This window comes from Ictalurus punctatus, chromosome 25, assembly GCF_001660625.3.
Source record: "Ictalurus punctatus breed USDA103 chromosome 25, Coco_2.0, whole genome shotgun sequence".
Taxonomy (NCBI): domain Eukaryota; kingdom Metazoa; phylum Chordata; class Actinopteri; order Siluriformes; family Ictaluridae; genus Ictalurus; species Ictalurus punctatus.
In genome coordinates this window covers 15,329,034-15,348,789 of record NC_030440.2, presented here as the reverse complement: position 1 = coordinate 15,348,789, position 19,756 = coordinate 15,329,034, and the positions used below count along the sequence as shown (strand labels likewise).

The following is a 19,756-nucleotide window of genomic DNA, read 5'->3' as shown; positions in this document are numbered from 1 at the left end:
TTATCCATCTATCTATCCATTCATCCATCTATCCATTTATCCATCCATCTATCCATCCATCTATCCATCCATCTATCCATCCATCTATCTATCCATTTATCCATCCATCTATCCATCCATCTATCCATCCATCTATCCATTTATCCATCCATTTATCCATCCATCTATCCTTCCATCTATCCATCCATCTATCTATCCATTCATCCATCCATCCATCTATCCATTCATCCATCTATCCTTCCATCTATCCATCCATCTATCTATCCATTTATCCTTCCATCTATCCATTTATCCATCCATCCATTTATCCATCTATCTATCCATTCATCCATCCATCCATCCATCCATTCATCCTTCCATCTATCCATCCATTCATCCATCCATCGCAGGGTCATGGGGAGCCTGGAGCCCATCCCATGGGACTCGGTGCACGACTCGGGGGACACTCTGGACGGGGAGCCAAGCCATCTCAGGACCCAATCACACACACATGCACACACTCTGGACAACGCATGTCTTTGGACTGGGGGAGGAAACCCCTGAAGCACGGGGAGAACATGCAAGCTCCGCGCACACAGGGTGGAAACAGGGCTCGAACCCTCAACCCTGGAGGCGTGAAGCAAATGTAATAACCACTAACCCACGGTGGTCATCACAGCCATGAATGTAAGTGAGGGGACGAGGCCGAGGCCGAGGCGGTGAGCTGTTTATGCAGTGGGATTTGTTGCCCTTGCCCCCACGACTACCACTAAAGGTTTTTTCTTCTTCTTATAAACGATTCTATTGACGCCCCAACAGCCGTCCTTAGACTTCCACTCCAAGTGAAATCTGAAGTAAACCGCCTTTCTGTTCGTGTTCCTCAGTGCACTGCAACATAAAAAACACCGCGCTGTTCCTTTAAGACATGTCAGCTCGAAGTGCCCTCGATTCAGTACGATGATTTCCCCCACTGGGGCTCGTAGGTCTGCTGCTATAAATAGAGGAGTGTTGAAGAGGAGAACTAAAAATGTCTCGTCGGAGGATGAGGAGGATTGAATAACTTCCGACGCGGCCAAATGAAGGACAGGTGACGGGAGGATGTTCCAGAAGAACGTACAGACGGAGGTTCAGTCGCTCTATTCGTTTCGAATTAAGGCGTGGCCCGAACGCTTCGTGGGCGACGGCACGGACCTGGATTGCGTCACGGCGGTTTAGCTTTCTCTGTGGTTCTCGCAAGTCTAAACCGAAACTAACTGCACTCGCAAAAACCCACATCCTGTACGATGGAAACGAGAGGCCGTGCTTCCTTGACGCGCCTCTCCGAGGTCATTAAATATGTTTCCTGTGCGGTGTTCTAGAGCAGAGAGACATGCGCGCTGCGCGGCGGTTCACGCGGACGGGTCGGCGGTTTTCACCTTCAGGGCGTCGTAGTAGAGCTTCCTGGCTTCTTCGTCTTGCTTGTCAGACATGATCCAGGCTTTGATCAGGTACTCGTAGAAACTATCACCCAGGCCGCCCACAGACACGTGATCTGGAAGATTAAGAAGCAGAGCACAGGGTCAGGAAAACAGTGGCACACACACACACACACACACACACACACACACACACACAATGCACACCTCACACACATGCAAGACACGGTCATTTGGGGAGTGATGGATTGTGGCTGTGTGTAAAAGGTGAGATCACAGCTCTGAATACAGAAAGGTCTGGGTGTGCGTGTGCGTGTGCGTGTGTGTGTGTGTGTGTGTGTGTATACACTACAGCACAGACACTATTACAGACAGCAGGTCATGATGTCATCATGTTTTGTTCAGATGTAGAAATGAGATGAATGTAAGGCCTTCTGGATATAACGGTGTCCGCCAAATGCCATGAATGTAAACGTGTGCATGCTGCGGTGCTCTTTATCCTTCAGCAGACACACTGATGTAACAGCAGCAGCCACATTCCTACTGACAGCCTCCGACCGGCCCACACACACACACACACACACACACACACACACACACACACACACACACACACACACACACACACACACAGGATATCCCCTGGCTATTATTCAGCAAAACACAAAGAGACAGAACAACACATACACACAGATGCAGAGAGAGAGGGAGAGAGAGAGAGAGAGAGAGAGAGAGAACGGAAAGAGAGACAGAATGACAGAGAGAGAGAGAGAGAGAAAATGGAAAGAGAAACAGTATGACAGAGGGAGGGAGAGAGAGAGAAAGAGAGAGAGAGAGAAAAAGAGGCAGAATGACAGACAGAGAGAGAGAGAGAGAGAGAGAGAGAGAGAATGGAAAGAGAAACAGTATGACAGAGAGAGGGAGAGAGAGAAAGAGAGAGAATGGAAAGAGAAACAGTATGACAGAGGGAGGGAGGGAGAGAGAGAGAGAGAAGGGAAAGAGAGACAGAATGACAGAGAGAGAGAGAGAAGGGAAAAAAAGAGGCAGAATGACAGAGAGAGAGAGAGAGAGAGAGAGAGAGAGAGAGAATGGAAAGAGAGACAGTATGACAGAGAGAGAGAGAGAGAGAGAGAGAGAGAGAGAGAGAGGCAGAATGACAGACAGAGAGAGAGAGAGAGAGAGAGGCAGAATGACAGACAGAGAGAGAGAGAGAGAGAGAGAGAAAATGGAAAGAGAGACAGAATGACAGAGAGAGAGAGAGAGAGAGAGAGAGAGAGAGAGAGAGAGAGAGAGAAAATGGAAAGAGAGACAGAATGACAGAGAGAGAGAGAGAAGGGAGAAAGAGAGAATGACAGAGAGAGAGAGAGACAGGTAAAATGACACAGAGTGAGAGTGAGTGGTAGAATGAGAGAGAGAGAAAGAGAGGTAGAATGAAACAGAGAGAAAGAGTGGTAGAATGAAAGAGAGAGAGAGAAAGAAAGCGTCAGAATGACAGCGAGAGAAGGAGGGAAAGAGGGAAAGAGAGAGAGAGAGAGAGAGAGTTGACAGAATAAAACGGATGGAGTAAAATGGTACGAGAGAGCGACAGAGGTAAAGGATGAGAAAAAGACACTTGGGTAGAAAGAAAGCACGAAGGAATGAATGGAAGCGGGACACAATAAAGAAAGAAACCCAGGAGCGAAAGAACACCGGAAAGCAGAAAGGAAGGAACAGGACAGGAGAAAGAAATGAAAGAAATGAGAACAAGAGGAAGAAAGGAGCAAAAGAAATCAGAAGAAGAAGTCTGGAAAGCAAGATGGAAGAAAAGAAAAGAAGAAAGAAACGATAACAGAAGGAAAGAATGAAGAAATGAAGGACGACCGCCTGTTAGTCAAGGAGGAAAGAAGGAAGCAGGACAACAATGTGACAAGAAAGTAAACAAATAAATGTGGGATTAAAGAAAAGCAGAAGGGAAAGGACAGAACACTGAAGGAAAGAAAGCAGGAGGCAGGCAGGGAAGGACGCACGGGACGAGATGAAGGGAAGCAGGACATTAAAGGAAGACAGGAAAGCAAAAAAAAAAGGAAACGGTTAAAGGACAGAAAGGAGGATTCGAGGAAGGAAGAAAAAGAAAAGCGGCACGCATACACGCACTACATTAAACCCATTCCTACAGGGTGCAGCTCTCATTCTGTTCGCGCACTATGTCTAGTGCCCTATATGCGACGCCCCCTCAGGACAGAAAGCAAGCTATTTCTAAAGCAGGTCCATCAGCCGCTTTCTCTCCCTGCGGCCAGACATGACAAACTATTTTCATTTGCTTCTGCTGGACACAAGCGGAGGCGAGAAACAGACAGAAAACCCCCGGATCCCTCAGAGCCTCCGCGTGTTCACAGCTAACGCACCGCGCGCTAACCTGTTAATTACGGCGGCGCGGTACAGAGGCACTTAAACGCATCGAAAAATATGACTGGATTAACGAGTGAGTCAAGGAGAGGTGGTACTGCGCCTCTAATTAGCTGTTTACATCGCCGAGCAATTAGCCGTGAAAGTGCCGTAATAAAGACGAGCTTGCGCGCATGCGATGATTGCTTCACGGCTCAGGAGCTCGGCGTAAAAGCGCCGCAACATGATCTTTCTACTGCTTTTCTCATAAGTGCATAATCACAATCACGTTAACTGACCCACCGCGCAAGTGAACGCTCCAGTGTACTGTCTAACCGCGCTACAATGCGGGTGCTAACTTCATTTCATAACATACGGCGGGCTAATCAGCTAGTGAAGTTAATCAGCTAGTGAAGCTAATCAGCTAGTGAAGCTAATCAGCTAGTGAAGCTAATCAGCTAGTGAAGTTAATCAGCTAGTGAAGCTAATCAGCTAGTGAAGCTAATCAGCTAGTGAAGTTAATCAGCTAGTGAAGCTAATCAGCTAGTGAAGTTAATCAGCTAGTGAAGCTAATCAGCTAGTGAAGTTAATCAGCTAGTGAAGCTAATCAGCTAGTGAAGTTAATCAGCTAGTGAAGCTAATCAGCTAGTGAAGCTAATCAGCTAGTGAAGTTAATCAGCTAGTGAAGCTAATCAGCTAGTGAAGTTAATCAGCTAGTGAAGCTAATCAGCTAGTGAAGCTAATCAGCTAGTGAAGTTAATCAGCTAGTGAAGCTAATCAGCTAGTGAAGTTAATCAGCTAGTGAAGCTAATCAGCTAGTGAAGTTAATCAGCTAGTGAAGCTAATCAGCTAGTGAAGTTAATCAGCTAGTGAAGCTAATCAGCTAGTGAAGTTAATCAGCTAGTGAAGTTAATCAGCTAGTGAAGTTAATCAGCTAGTGAAGCTAATCAGCTAGTGAAGTTAATCAGCTAGTGAAGTTAATCAGCTAGTGAAGCTAATCAGCTAGTGAAGTTAATCAGCTAGTGAAGTTAATCAGCTAGTGAAGCTAATCAGCTAGTGAAGTTAATCAGCTAGTGAAGTTAATCAGCTAGTGAAGCTAATCAGCTAGTGAAGTTAATCAGCTAGTGAAGTTAATCAGCTAGTGAACTTAATCAGCTAGTGAAGCTAATCAGCTAGTGAAGTTAATCAGCTAGTGAAGTTAATCAGCTAGTGAACTTAATCAGCTAGTGAAGTTAATCAGCTAGTGAAGTTAATCAGCTAGTGAAGCTAATCAGCTAGTGAACTTAATCAGCTAGTGAAGTTAATCAGCTAGTGAAGTTAATCAGCTAGTGAACTTAATCAGCTAGTGAAGTTAATCAGCTAGCTCTCGAACAAAGTTTCGAATGTCGCACATGACGACGGCGAAGCGGTCGACCGACGCCTGGCTGCTGCTTTTATTCTTCACGTCGCAAAAGCTAGCGTCTTCATCGTGTCTTGATATCGCTAACCGTGACGTGAGGGTTACTCAGAGCAGCAGAGATGTGAGGCGGCCCATTCGCGTGCGTAGTGCGGACGGTGGTAACGTTCACATCGTACGTCAGAACGGAGAACGTTTACATTTACGGCATTCGGAAGACGCTCTTATCCATGTCGACTTACTTATTTATCTCATTTAAACAGCTGAGCAGTTGAGGGTTTAGGGTCCAGCAGGGGCAGCTCGGTGGTGCTGGGATCGGAACTCGGGTTACTGGAGCCAGATGGTCTGGTTTGAGTATTATAGAAACAGCTGATCTGATCTCCTGGGATTGGGATTTATTTATTTATTTATTTTGAATGCCCATCAGTCTTTACACAAAATAGTGCGAAAAACAAACAAACAAACAAACAAACACATCCAGTTGTGAGTGTCACGTATTCCTCGTCATGGCGGTTAGGACAGATGCAAACGCAGATAAGAGTTTAAGGAAGAGAGAGAGACAGGCAGCGAGGTCAAGAAGCAGGCAATGGGTCAGGCGATTGGCTAACAGGCATAAACTGGGCAGGGCTAGCATGGAGAACCATGAAACTAAACCGAGGAAGAGAGTCCAAACGCTTGATACGGTGATAACTCTCATACTTCACAAAGAGCAAATGCCGAGAAAGTCCGTTTAAACTGTGGTGTGATTGTGTGTGAGATTGGATGCAGGTGTGCGTGATTAGAATCAACGAGTGTTCTGGGAATCGCAGTCCGTGGCGGCCATGTCGGTAGGCCGCAGTGCAGGATGGGAAACGTCGTCATGTCGCGACCGCGGTGAGCGGGAAAGGAAATTACCGTGCCTAGTAAAAATCATCCAGATCGAGCTCGCTGGTGTGCATCATACTGTAGATGTATAAAAAATAAATCCGAAAAATCCGATCTGATCTGATGAATGACGTTTATTCATTTTACAACCACGACATACAATTCAACCTTCAAACTTTGGGCCACGCCTCCCGCCCGAGTGACACGAAACTACACGGTATGTGCCGAGGAACAAAGTGATTCGAACTGGCTGGTTTTGGCTCTGCAAAGTCCTTTTGTTCGTTTTTAAACGGAGCAGTGAGTCAGAACGCACTTAAAGTCTGATGTACCGAAGGACCCGAGGCTTATCCAGCGCAAAACTAGAGACGCTACACCAGCTACACAAGTACTTTTGATGTTTGGGGGGGGATTTTGTTTATAATTCAATTGTGGTTGACCTGTTCATAAAGTCAGAAAAAGGAGGAATCGAGGAAAAAAGCACCGCCGAGGCAGAGTGGTAATGAGACCAGGTCGCTACACTGGACACCTGAGAGACGCCATTTAATTACGATGCTCACGTTCTGCAGAGCTGGACGCGCTACATGGACTCGGACGTCTTTATTTCTCATACAGACAGAGAGACTGAAAGAGAGAGAAAGTCAGACTTACGTTGTCCCCACTGTCCACTGTTGGGGTTGAGGTAATTGGGGTAAAGTCCTTGTGGCTTGTCCAGACGATTCAGAACCTTCCGGATGTTCATGACCTGCATCGGAAAAAGAAGGTTACGGTCTCCGCCTACCCATCTACCAATCAGTCACCCTAGTCTAATCTACCGATTTACCGCCTTAAAACATTACTTGTTGTAAATCCGGTGCTCACGCACTGCCGTGAGATCTAGGTCAAGCACATAATTGGCGCGGAGTGACGTATTTGGAGGTTTTAATATAATAATAAGAGTATTAAAGTGCTCATGTGACATTAGTGCATGATTACTGCGTTATGCTCGTTGGATAAATGTTTATTCCACTCATTTGAAAATCACGCCAGCGAGTGGTCTCAGAGCCTTCGTCTGCCTCTCCATCTCAGTCCACTTCTAGGTATTAATATTCATAAAACAGACAGCCTGTCAATTTACATTCCCGCTTCTTCTTATTATTATTCAAGAGCCTCCACAATGAAGAAAGAAACATTCTCCATGCAAAATTTTTCAAAGCAATACTATATTGTATGTATATATATATATATATATATATATATATATATATATATATATATATATATATATATATATATATATATATATACACAGAGTTGTGCCCAAAAGTTTGCACACCCCTTGCAGAATCTGCTAAATCTTAACAAAATAAGAGGGATCATAAAAATCCTATGTTGTTGTTTATTAAACTATTTCACATAACGGATGTTTACATATAGTCCACAAGATAATAGCTGAATCTATAAAAAAAAATTACCCTGTTCAAAAGTTTACATAGCCTCGATTCTTAATCCCGTGTGTCGTTACCTGATGATCCACGACTGTGTTTATATGTTTTGTGAGAGTTTTTCGAGTCCCTTGTTTGTCCTGAGCAGTTAAACTGCCCACTGTTCTTCAGAAAAATCCTCCAGGTCCTGCACATTCGTTGCTTTTCCTGCATATTTATATGGTGCTGAGATCCATCTTTTCACGCCGAGGACGACCGAGGGACTCGTCCGCGACTATTACAAAAGGCGCGAACGTTCACCGATGCTCAAGAAGGCGACACGACACGTTAAGAGCCGGGGGGGGGGTGTAAACTTTTGAACAAAGCAAACATTGTATTAAACGTCATCGTTCCCGGACTGCAGTAATTTTAGCTCCGCCTACACGCCCACACCCGCCCAACAAGCTAAAAACAAGGGTAATCGAAGTTAGCACGGGTACGGGTGGCAAGTACGGCACGGCTCGCCGGAGATAGAGACGAAATGTGGGATCGTGGGTAATCTGTCGAGGCAAGGTGTGACGCACCGTCCGGGAGAAAAGCACTAAAACATGAGCACTGAACGGAATCGGGCGTTTTATAGATTTGGTATATCAGCTGTGATGAAAGACGCAGGGGACGGCGAACGTGCTCGAGATGCCAGACATGCATTCCAGTGTAGATTGCGCTCATCAATCTATGAAGTGCAGGTCACTTTCAGAGTGTAAGTAGAGCCTCATTCAGGGTGTGTAATGGAATCATCTATCAGCCTCTCACTGGAGCAGAGGCGTGAGTACGGGACCTCCGATCGGAAAACACTGGGAGAATAAGCACGATGGGCCGGTCGCTTTAACGGGCTGCTGTCCAGGACGCCGGAGTGTCTTTCTGACCGGCTGTAACCGTGTACCCGCGAGCTCTCGTCTCAAACTCTTCATTTTATTTATTTATCTTGAAGTCGCCGTTTACGTGGCAGTGCGGCTCAGAGTTAAGATCGTACTGGGAGCTGCGAATAGGAGAACGATGTGGACAAGCCTGGGCTTGTTCGAGGAGATAACCGTGAAAACGAAAGCGTAAACAAGACAACAATGGAACAACGAACATTAGCTATCGTTAGCTACGTTCACGTTCACATACGCACATAAATTCAAATCGAGTAATAATCACAGACTCCTCCTGGAATCATGGTTCCAAAGGCATCAACAACCATGATTTGCTATTTTCGCTTTTCTTTTTCCTTCAGTCCTGACTCCGCCCCCTCCCCCTCCCCCCCCTTTTGTTCTGTCGTCTTTTTTTTTTGTATTAGTTCTTGATTAATTTACATTTTTTAAACTTACAAATCTACATTTCTATAAGGAAGATTATCCGGTTAACCTTTACCCATGATGAGCTGAGATTAATTGCACGGCCGGCTTATTGCTTCTTTAATAAACGTGTTCCGTTTAAGAAATTAAAACGCAGCCCGTCTGGTCTGTTTTTTTTTTTCTTTCACACTGAGAAACCAGAAAAGAGTAAACGCCTCGACCCTGAACACTCTCACGCTGGGAAACTTTACGGAGCTCCTTCCGCAAATTATACCTTTATACTGATGATAATGATGCATTTTTCTTTGTTAAACAGCGTGTTTGCGTCTTTTTTTTTTTCCTCCCCCCCCATCTGTTTATTATCCAGCGGATCCATTCTGCAGAATCCCGGCGGAAGCAGCGGGTCATCCGGGTATTTCTCACCTACTGTTTTATGAATACTGAGAATTCGGACATACTACTGCTTCTCACCTACCGTACAGTAGGGTAGTAGGGATATTCGGACGCAGCCGGTAACTCCATTTCACGTCGAAATGCTTCGCACCACCGTGTTGTTTATTATTTTCCTATAACCGCACATCCCCCCAAGTGTAGTTATTCACTTATCCAGCATTTAAAAGCCCAACAACACCGCTGTCCCTGAAACACTTCGTCTATTGATGGACGCTGATAAATAGCGACAGATGGACTACTGTCAGTAATTTTACACCTACGAAGTGACCTAAAAGGTGGGTGGACTCGATAAAAGGAAAGCACTGTGCGAATATAAAGCTTGTTGTTAAGGCCAGGGTTAAATCCCGGGCTCTGACTCACCTTCTCTGCAAACACAGGTTTCCCAGACAGCTTGCTCAGATGGACGAACTCCAAATGCAGCGTGCCGTACTCGGCTAATATGCTGCTGCCTCCTGACGCCCACGGCCAGTTCCTGCCTATTCCACTGCACACACACACACACACACACACACACACACAAACATCAGATATGGTTCGTTTTTAATGCCCATTTTTGATAACAGGTCATAAAACACTTTCAGCTCCACCGAGTGCCTTCAGCATGAGCTCGAGTGGCATTTACTCCGCATGCCGTTTCTTTCTGGATCTGACTAACACGCCGATTAGCATCCGAGCACGATTCATTCCAACATCGATCAGCATGCGCTCTACTTCATCTGTGCTCTTCATTTCCACTCAAACGTTATCCCAGCCCGATAAATCCCCAGCTGACTTCAGCTGACCTCCGACCTCTTAATGGACGCCGCCAGGACGTTCCGCTTCCCACCCAGATGCGATTAAGACGACAGCGTCATTAAGGGATCTGCTCCGACGGAACCTCGGCATGAGCAGCAATTGAGACAAATTACGGTTTGTCTCCTGCTAATGGCACAAAATCAAAGCCCCCTGAAAGAGTTTCGCGCTTTTTCGCTGAACTTTTCGCGGCTACGGTCTGACAGGACCGAGGGGCGGAATGTAAATTAGTCAGATTAATACTTGGAGGCGAGAGCGTGGCTCGATCGTGAAATTACAACGTGGCAGAGTGAGTGATTGAGTGAGTGAAAGAGCAGTGTGCTATTGCTTCTGGGGAAAAAAAAAAAAATAAAAATTGAAAAAAGAAATAAGAATTAGCCTTTAGTGCTCTGACGTCTTCAGACTTTTAAACCAAAAATACCGCCACAGAGTAAGCATTAGCCTTAGAGTTACATCGATGACGTCGGTAGAAATGGCATTTGAGATTCCGCCACAATTGTTTTATTCGCAGTTTTTCGGCAGGGTCGACAACCCTGTTTCTTATTGCTGTTGCAAACCTTTTTTAATGTGGCGTGTAGCGATGCTTAAACGATTTAAATGCTTCAAAACAGGGTTGGTCAGACATCGATTTAAGGCTAATAAATCATATCAGACATCAAATATCAAATCGTTGCCTCGGGAACCGAATGCGCGTCGCATCGCATCGTGGCAGACTCACTGCTATCGTTACACGCACGTGTGTGGGAACGCCGACAGATGAACACCTGGACGATTCCGTCACGTAGGCAAACTCGCCCGATGAGAGATTACAGAGCTTTATTGTCATTCTATCCATGTACAATTACATAAATATAAAAGTCACCTGCTGGTGAAACATATTGAAAGAAAGTAAAGACGCAGCTAGACTAGAATATTATACCGTGAGGAGAAAGAAAAAAAAAAACACCTCAGACATCTCTGAGCCAAAATACTCACGAAGAATGGTGCCTTTTTCTCACAAACGCGTTGTGCTGCATTAAAAACTTTAACGCTCTGATTCAAGGGGTTTGGCAAAAAGATTGCATTAACTATTCAAGAATTACAGCCATTTTGGGCGGGCTCAGAAGTATTTGGACAAAGTGACGATCAAATATTAGGATTATTTTGACCGTTTGGTGGCAAATCCTTAGCAGTCAATGTCTGCCTGAAGTATGGAAGCCATGGACATCAAGAAATGGTGAGTTTCCTCCCTTGAGATGCTTTGCCAGGCCTTTACTTTACTACAGCCGCCGTCAGTCGCTGCTTTTGTGTGGGTCTTTCTGCCTTCAGTTTTGTCTTCATGCTCAGCTGGGTTAAGGTCTTTGCGCTAAGAACCTCTCGGGTTGCTTTCACGGCACTTTTTGGGTCATTATCCGTGTGCACCGTGAAGTGCCGTCCCATCAGTTTTGCAGCATTTGACTGAGTCTGAGCTGAAAGTATAGCGCTGTACGCTTCGGAATTCATCCGGCTACTTCTATCGGCAGTCACTTCTATCCTCAATAAACACCAGTGACCCAGTTCCACTGGCAGCCATACATGCCCATGTCATAACACTGCCTCCACCATGTTTGACAGACGATGAGCCCTTCCTTTCCTTCTCCGTACTCTTCTCTTCTCATCATTCTGCTACGAGAACAAGATCGTGTACAAATTAATCTTGTTCCAGATCCTCCACTTTTAGTTGTCTTCAGTGGACGTCCAGGCCTTTCGGTGTTGCTGAGCTCACGGTGCATTCCTTCTTTTTAAGAAGGTACCAAACTGCTGATTTGGCCACGCAAAGTCCCTGCTATCACTCTGATAGGTCTGGTTTTTTTTTTTTTTCAGCCTCCTTCACGTGCATCGACACGTCTTTGGACCGCATATTGAGAGTTCCCATGAACAGCTACCAAATGCAAATTCAACGCTTGGAATCAACCCCAGACCTTTTATCTCCTTAATTTGTCATGAAATAAGGAGGAAACAGGCCACGCCTGGCCGTGAACCTGCCCATCGGTCGATCGTCCGATTACATATAAACAGATAAACACACCCCTTGAATTAAAGCTGAAAGTCTACAGGTCAATCACAGCTCGGGTTCTTCATCTTAAATCCGTCGCGGCGGCGTACAGAGGCAGAACGACGAAAGTTGCGCCGCTGTCCAAATACTTATGGACCCGACCGTACAATCGATTGAAAATGAAAGCACACCATAAATGCCAGACATTTATTCAGAGCTCGTTCTTACAACAAACAAACAAACAAACAAACAAACAAACAAACAAACGGACTAAAACAATCTAGTAAATATAGACACTGCCAAACCAATTTCTTTGTTTGTCGCAAGGCTGATTAAAAAAGCTCGGGATGTTCATTTGGAAAAACGCTTTAAAAAGAAATAAATAAATAAATAAAAGATGAAAACGCCGCGTGTTGCAAGAACCTTAAGGAGATTACGGCGACGGATATGGTAATACGTTTGTGTGCGCGCTTTAATAAGGATTGACTGCTATGACAACGGAATGTACAAGTACATACCGCACATTGTGTAAAACTACAGGAAAAAGGGCAAACTGATCTTCTTTCTTTCCCTTCGACATTAAGTACTGCTTTAAGACGTTTCTCTTGGCAGCGAGTACACATCCGCTGGAAACTTTCGGAAAGTTTACCAGCTAGTCGGCTTCCCCGTCCTTTTGTTTTCTCTTTTCATTTGGTACCGAAATAAAAATGAAAAAGAAACATCACCCTCTAATGGCACTTAAAAAGGGGGTTCTTCAGGACTGCTTTAGATGGTAAAGTGTTTTAGCTTCTTAGAGGGGTTCTACACAGAACCTTTCGTTTTTGAATAGAACATGGATCGAGTTCTCCCGAAGGGACAAATTGAAGAAACGTTTACGGTGCTAGAAGAAACCTTCAAAGACCGTAAATCGATGAAAACTAAAAACGGGTACTTTGAAAAGGTAAGCTATCTAGCTTTGCAAGGAAGTTCTACATGGAATTAAAAATAAAAATAATCACGATAGAAAACCCGCCGTTGTAGGGTTCGACAAGGGGTGAAACCTGGCCTGGGCATTCAGGGCTGTAGCCCTGGAGATTTTTTCTTTAACCCTGAATAATTCTCCACTTGGAGCGGTTTGTCATTACGTAACTGAACGTCAGTAAAAAAAAAAAAAAAAAAAAACTGCGGTGTTGTAATTTAATATCTTCAGTGAAAGGAGGCGAGACCGATCAGACAGGGTTTGCAGGGAAATACGCGGAAGTACTCCTGTTTCGATTCTGCCTGACGCTAGCTCACACGGTCAGTTAGTGTGAGGGGAACAACGGATATACGCTGATTTATTTATTTATTTATTTATTTTTAACCAGTAAAGGGGTTGAAACTGAAACAATAACGTCCTCTGATGCTGAGCAGGAAAAACGAAGACAGCTAACGTATTTCACACGGCACTGTAGCAGTTAAACCCGTAAAATGATAGCTTAGCTGTGCCTCCCCTTGCCTAGCGACACCAAACTAGCCTGGTCTCATGTTAGATAGTCAAAAAAGCGTTATATTTTGTTGGTCTGGTAGTTCTGCAAACAGTGATAACACGTGAGGAGTTATGCGCTGCCTATAAACAACTGTAACCATAGTAACGTACAGTTAAACTCAGCTTCATTATGAGTAGACAGACGAATAGGACAGGAAACTTGTCATTTATCTGTGTACGAAGAGCGGCTGAAAAACGTTCAATGTCGCTTCGTGAAGCGTGAGAAACCAGGAGCACTGTGAACACTTTGGTCTAGAGCAAAACTCTGCACATATCCAATCAAATCCCTCGTTTTTGCCGTTAGGACTCGGACAGTGTCCTCTCTAATGCTAGGACAGGCACGAGTCTGAGAATCAATAAGCCTGTCTTATGGCGCATTTCAGAAATCCAGTAAATGGTTAATGGGTTTTCCTCTCAGGAAGTCTCACGCCAGCCCAAGGAAACGCAATAAGGTCACATGTTTGGCACTTCCACTGTGGGCGCTGTAAATCATCAACAGGGGCAGCCATGCTCGGTAAGTCGCGGCGGAGCTTTTTTTTTTTTGCTTTCTGAGGAAAAATTCTGAGAAAATGGAAAAGGACTGCTCATTGGTCTAGAACACGCAAATGGCTCTTGTAATCAGGCCACATGCATCATGAACCAATTACTCAGAGCCCTTCTCTGGATCGTTAGATTGATTACGCACAAATGTGATGACCCGGTGGCCATTTTTCACAAGGCAGAAAAGGGAGAAACATCAGACTATTCTAAGCCTGGATGTCTAATTGAGCACACGTTTTTTTTTTTTTTCACTATAGACATCTAATTTTCCATCTCTTCCCTTTTCATCAGCAGCTGAGGAGGCGAGTCCTCAAAGTCGAGCAAGGCAATGCCTGATTACGGGGGTTAAACCACTCTCTTGGACGTGCCACACACTCCATCAGCAGACTAACCAGCTCTACACTGATGGAATACATTTCGTCTCGAGCCGCATATTACACGTCAATTCTCACCGAAAGGCCCGGCGTGGGTCCTATTCACACGTGTATTAGCAAGCTGACTTCCTGAACTAAACCCAAGCCTCACATCTAGGTGAAGCAATCAAGCCATCCAACAAAAAGGCTGTTTTATATACACAACAGCCACTAAACCACAGCTACAGAAATCCAACAGCACTTCTTCGCTCTGACAGGAAACCCCTTCATGGCTCTTCAGCAACTTGCATGACACGACGCTTATAATAACAAGTCCCTTTCAAATGCAGATAGCGAACGACTAATAAGCAATTTGTTGCATCGAGAGAAGAGAAAAAAACCCAAAACAAAACCGCATGCCGTTGCTATGGTTCCAGAAGCCAAGAAAACATTGATTTAATCTCTTTCTGACAAGCAGGATGTCCTACAATTTGCTCTCGCTGTCATTAAAACCTCAAATAAAACAGGGTCCTTAAACTCACATGGCCTTCAAGTCAAATATAACGCAACAATGAGACTAGTCAAGTCTTTGCAGGAAAACATTTCCGAGTGCAACGGTCACTCATCTTAGTATGAGTCACATCTGCTGACTTCACATTAAAGTCAACCGCACAATCCATAACGCCCCACCTACTGACTGTTCAGTTCGGTTCAGCAGACATGAAGCAGCTTTACAGAAATACGTATGTAGATCTAGTGCCCTAATATCCAAGCCAGGGGCAACAGTGGTGAAGACAGCATGAGGAAGAACAAATGAGAGGAACCAGACTCATGAGCGAACCAATCATCTTCTACACCTATGTAACGATGCCAATATCCGGCGCCACCCAAAAGACGATGGGTTCCTTTTGAGGTTTTTTTTCCTTCTCGAGTCATGTCAGGGTTTTTCCTCACCATGATCATCTCCAGCATGTTCATTAGGGATCTAAATCTCTCCAAGTCTGCTTTGTGACAATGTCAAAAACTGTACTGAATGGAATCGAATTCAGAGGTAGCAGCGTCAATGTTCCACTTTTCAAAAATGGTTCTTCAAAGATTCTTTGGTTTGTTCAACGTTCGGAGCTTCCCGAAGGTGCTCTACTTGGAACCTTCTTTGAATGAGGAAGCTATATTCGGGTTATATTTAAAGGATTCACCAGAGGGACAAACTGTTTTTGGCTCTTTCCCAGGGAACTCGAGGCACAAGGCGGGGGACACTCTGGATGGGGTGACAACCAATCTGCACACACATTCACACCCCCACTCACACACTGCGGACCATTTGGAAATGCCAATTAGCCTACAGCGCACGTCTTCTGGCTGGGGAGGAAACCGGAGTACCCAGAGGAAAACCCCCCGAAGCACACGGAGAACCTGCAAGCTCCAGGTATTAACACCCAACCCCGGAGATGTGAGGTAAATGTGCTAACCACTAAGCCACCATAATAATAATAATAATAATAATAATAATAATAATAAGTACCTATGGATAATTTGTTATACATTTTTTATATGTTGCTCCTATAGGAACACTAACACTTCTCAACCCAAGCCACCACATAAGCAGGGAATACACTGTTAACTATTCAATGGGGTAAATGTTCTACAAAATTTTAAATGTACTTAGTACAGTTTGTTCTTACTGATGTTCTGTAAAGAGGCAGGATGTGCTGTCTTCATTTCCTGTTGTTTGATGTAACCCCACTTTCCAGTCACAATTGCCGCATCCCTCATTCTGTTCTCGAGACTTATCTTCCGAGGTTTGTTTTCAGTGGCTTATCTTTATCCCACACTCCCTCTCTCTGCCTTTTATTATGCCTCATAAGACTGATAAAAGAACTCTGGAATCAGATTCCCCTTCCTGCCAGAGCCTGACGTGTTTCAACTTAACCTGCCTCGACTCAATTAAAGTGGCCTGGGGACAGTACAGAGAAGTTGTTGAGGCGGACTGTAATGTCAAAATGAGGGGAAGCTGGAATGACCCCATGAGTCATTTGTTTGTGGTTAATGCAAACTCCCTTCCGGCAGATGATCAGATAAGGCTGAAAACATTAAACATATCCCACAATGCTCTGCTACAGGATGAGCAAAGCTATCCCACTTCATGCTTTTTCAAGCAGCTGAAAGTCTACTCAAGGTTGTGCAGAAAATAAACGAGTGATTACCGATTCTTTTTTTTTTTTTTTAAACAAATAAACAACCTTGAAGAAGACACTGACTGTACTCGTCCATATACATCTTCATCTCAAAGACTCCGGTAACTTACTGAGCCTGTCCAAAGAATACCGGACGAGAGGCGGGAATATACCCTGAATGGGATGCCAGGTGTTCTTGCACTCCTATGTGCAACTTAAAGTCACCAAACCACCTACTGGCATGTTTTTGGGAAGACGCCTATACGGGCACGGGTGTGTAGAGTGTGTGAAACTCTACAAATCCGAGCTCAGGACCCAACCAGGGGACTCTGGAGTTGCGGGTGGTGCCTCGACCTGCTGCACCACCGTGCCGCCAAGCTGCATTCGCATTTGACACCTCCCTCTCCCCATAGCTGCTACTCTACAATTCACCTTAAAGACGTCTTTACCGTCTTCATTTTATCCTGAGGGTATGCGATAATTTTCACTCAAGCATATCTTTGGTAAAACATCAAGCAAAAGCGAAACGCAAGGTCACTTGTGCTGTTTGCAGGGTGTATAAAACAACAGACTTCCCCTTCCTAATGCTGTCCTGCTTCTCCTTTTCAACTGTCAGCAGGCCAACTGTTTATCTGCACCGTTCCTGTCAGCGGCTTTCCACCTCTCTTATCACCGAGAGGTTGCTTTCGAAAGCCGGCCTGCTTTAATGTGTCGAGCTTTTAACGCTCACATCTTGACAGGTCAATGTAGCAAAATATGGCTCGTTACACGGTCTGTTTTAGCGTTTTTCTTTTTTTTTTTAGCATCACAGCTAATTTATCGGCAATTAAAAATAATTTAAGCCGTTTCCTTTTTACCTACCAACGAGGACAAATCCACCCTGAACAACTTGCGTATGAATCCTTATTACTTCTTTCATCGGTATGTCGGTCAGTTCTCTCTTCGGTTTTGGTTTCCTACGGTAGCCACAACGCTGTTCGACTGCAGACAGTGGTGCGAGGCGATTTAGCTCTAAACCGATTCGCTGATCGTCCGTGAATAACGTAATATCATACACGAATGTATCATTCTGCACATTTATCGCTCCGATTGATTTATTTTTGAAAACAGTGTAACGGAAAAAGGTATCGGAGCCAGAAATGGAATTTTAATCCCTTGTCCGGCTGTTCGCTGAAGCGTGGTTTGACGATATCGTTACAGTTTTTAATCAGCATTTAACTGCACTAATAAATATGTAATGGTCTAAAGTTAAATTCTCAACATGTCATGTCTTCTACGTTCTTTTTCTCTGTGTGTTTGTATGTATGTATGTATGTGAGTGTGTGCGATTTTCAAGCCTGACACCCCCACAGAGCCCGTCAGTCTTGGCCAAATGAAATCTGGGTCAAGGTTGTTCTGCACTGTGCTGCTGTAAATTTATTGGCACATCAGTTCAATGCTGCTACTCGCGGGATTGGAACTGAGAAGGAGGAGGAAGAGGAGGAGGAGGAGGAGGAGGAGGACGATGACGACGGCTGGTGTGATGAAGGAAACAGCTTCTGGCCTTTCAAAACTGGGTTATGTGAAATGACCAAATTGGGAGAGTCTATGTTAAAACTGGGTCAGACACTGATATTCAAACAGGTTCATCAGATTATTGGGATTCTGTTATATAAATGTTGATCGCTACTGTTATGGCTCCTGTAGAATGGCGAGAAACCACGAGGAACCTTCGAAACCAATTATAGGCCACTGAAGTCCATTTAAAGTCCAAAATAACTGAGTCGATATTTGCAGTGTTCCGTTTTGTATCGTACTGTATTTTATTCTTCTAGCTTCTAGATGGCTCAGAAATGTTCATTTGACTGGCACTGAAATGCAGGAGGATTTCGTCCCTCTGATTATACAAAGGAAGTGGATGGACGAGTCAGGACGTGAATAACCGGAGAGCTGACTGAATACAAACGTTAAACACAGAACGGACTTCACGCTAATTACCTCAGCTTTATACCTAAAACTAGAAAGAAAGAAAAAAACCCGTTTAAATCAGTTCCAAATAGTGCGCATCTTCATTTTCTTTTCTTTCTTTGGATCATCGTCTCGCTGCATAATCCAGCTGCTCGAGTTTCAACTTACGGACTGAAGACCGGACGTTCTCCTTCAGGATTTTCTGGTAGAGAGCAGAATTCGTGTTTCCCTCAATTACTGCAAGTTGCTCAGGCCCTGAAGCAGCAAAGCATCCCCACACGATCACACTTCCTCCACCATGCTTGACCGTAGGTATGATGATGTTTTTGTGGAATTCGGTGTTTGGTTTACGGCAGATCTGACGGGACCGCCGTCTTCCAAACGGTTCCGCTTTCTACTCATCAATCCACAGAACATTCTCCAAAAGGCTTGAGGATTATCAAGTAGTGTTTACGCAAAATTCTGACGAGCCTTAATGTTCTTCTGGGTTCGCGGTGGTTTTCACCTCGCCACTCTTCCATGGATGCCATTTTCCCCCAGTGTCTTTGACAGTGGAGTCATGAACAGTGATCTTTATTGACGCGAGGCCTGTAGTTCCTTCGATGTTGTCCTTGGCTCTTTTGTGAATTGTTGGATGAGTCGTTGCTGTGCTCTTGGAGGAATGTTGGAAGGTCAGCCACTTCTGGGAAGGTTCACTACTGTGTAGATTTTTAAGATTTGGAGATAACGGCTCTCACTGTGGTTCTTTGGAGTCCCAGGGCCTTTGAAATAGCTTTGTAACCCTTCCCAGACTGATGTATTTCAATCAGCTTCTTCCTCATCATTTCTGGAATTTCTTTCGACTTTGGTATAGAGTGTTACTGGGTAAGACCTTTTAACCAACTTCATGCTGCTGAAAAAGTTCTATTTAAGTGTTGATTTGATGGAACAGGGTTTGCAGTAAACACGCCTGGTTGTGTCTCATAGAGCTGAACCACATTATGAATGCAGGTTTATAGATTCGGGGAATTAGTAACTACGGGGGCAAATGTACTGTAGAGCTGTAATGGACAAACCAGGGTTGACACTGGAACAAGTGGAACCTGACTCAAACAGTGCACCCTTGTGACACAGGTTAGAGGAATCATAAATCATTACATTATTATTATTTTTAAAGATACACAGCCTTGGGCTTTTGTAAGTTTTCTCTGTAGGATGAGCCTGTTTATCCTTTATTCTTGG

At 44.5% G+C, this 19,756-nt stretch overlaps 1 protein-coding gene across 1 annotated transcript in view; it reads right to left on the bottom strand.

Moving 5' to 3' along the window:
- Positions 1-19,756, bottom strand: part of man1a1 (mannosidase, alpha, class 1A, member 1) — a 109,920-nt gene that overhangs the window by 12,220 nt on the left and 77,944 nt on the right. Inside the window, exons 6-8 of the mRNA XM_053675929.1 lie at positions 9,569-9,692; positions 6,667-6,760; positions 1,395-1,510 (exon numbers count right to left, since the gene is read on the bottom strand). Coding sequence (XP_053531904.1) covers positions 1,395-1,510; positions 6,667-6,760; positions 9,569-9,692 — 334 coding nt within the window. The remainder of the gene's footprint in view (positions 1-1,394; positions 1,511-6,666; positions 6,761-9,568; positions 9,693-19,756) is intronic.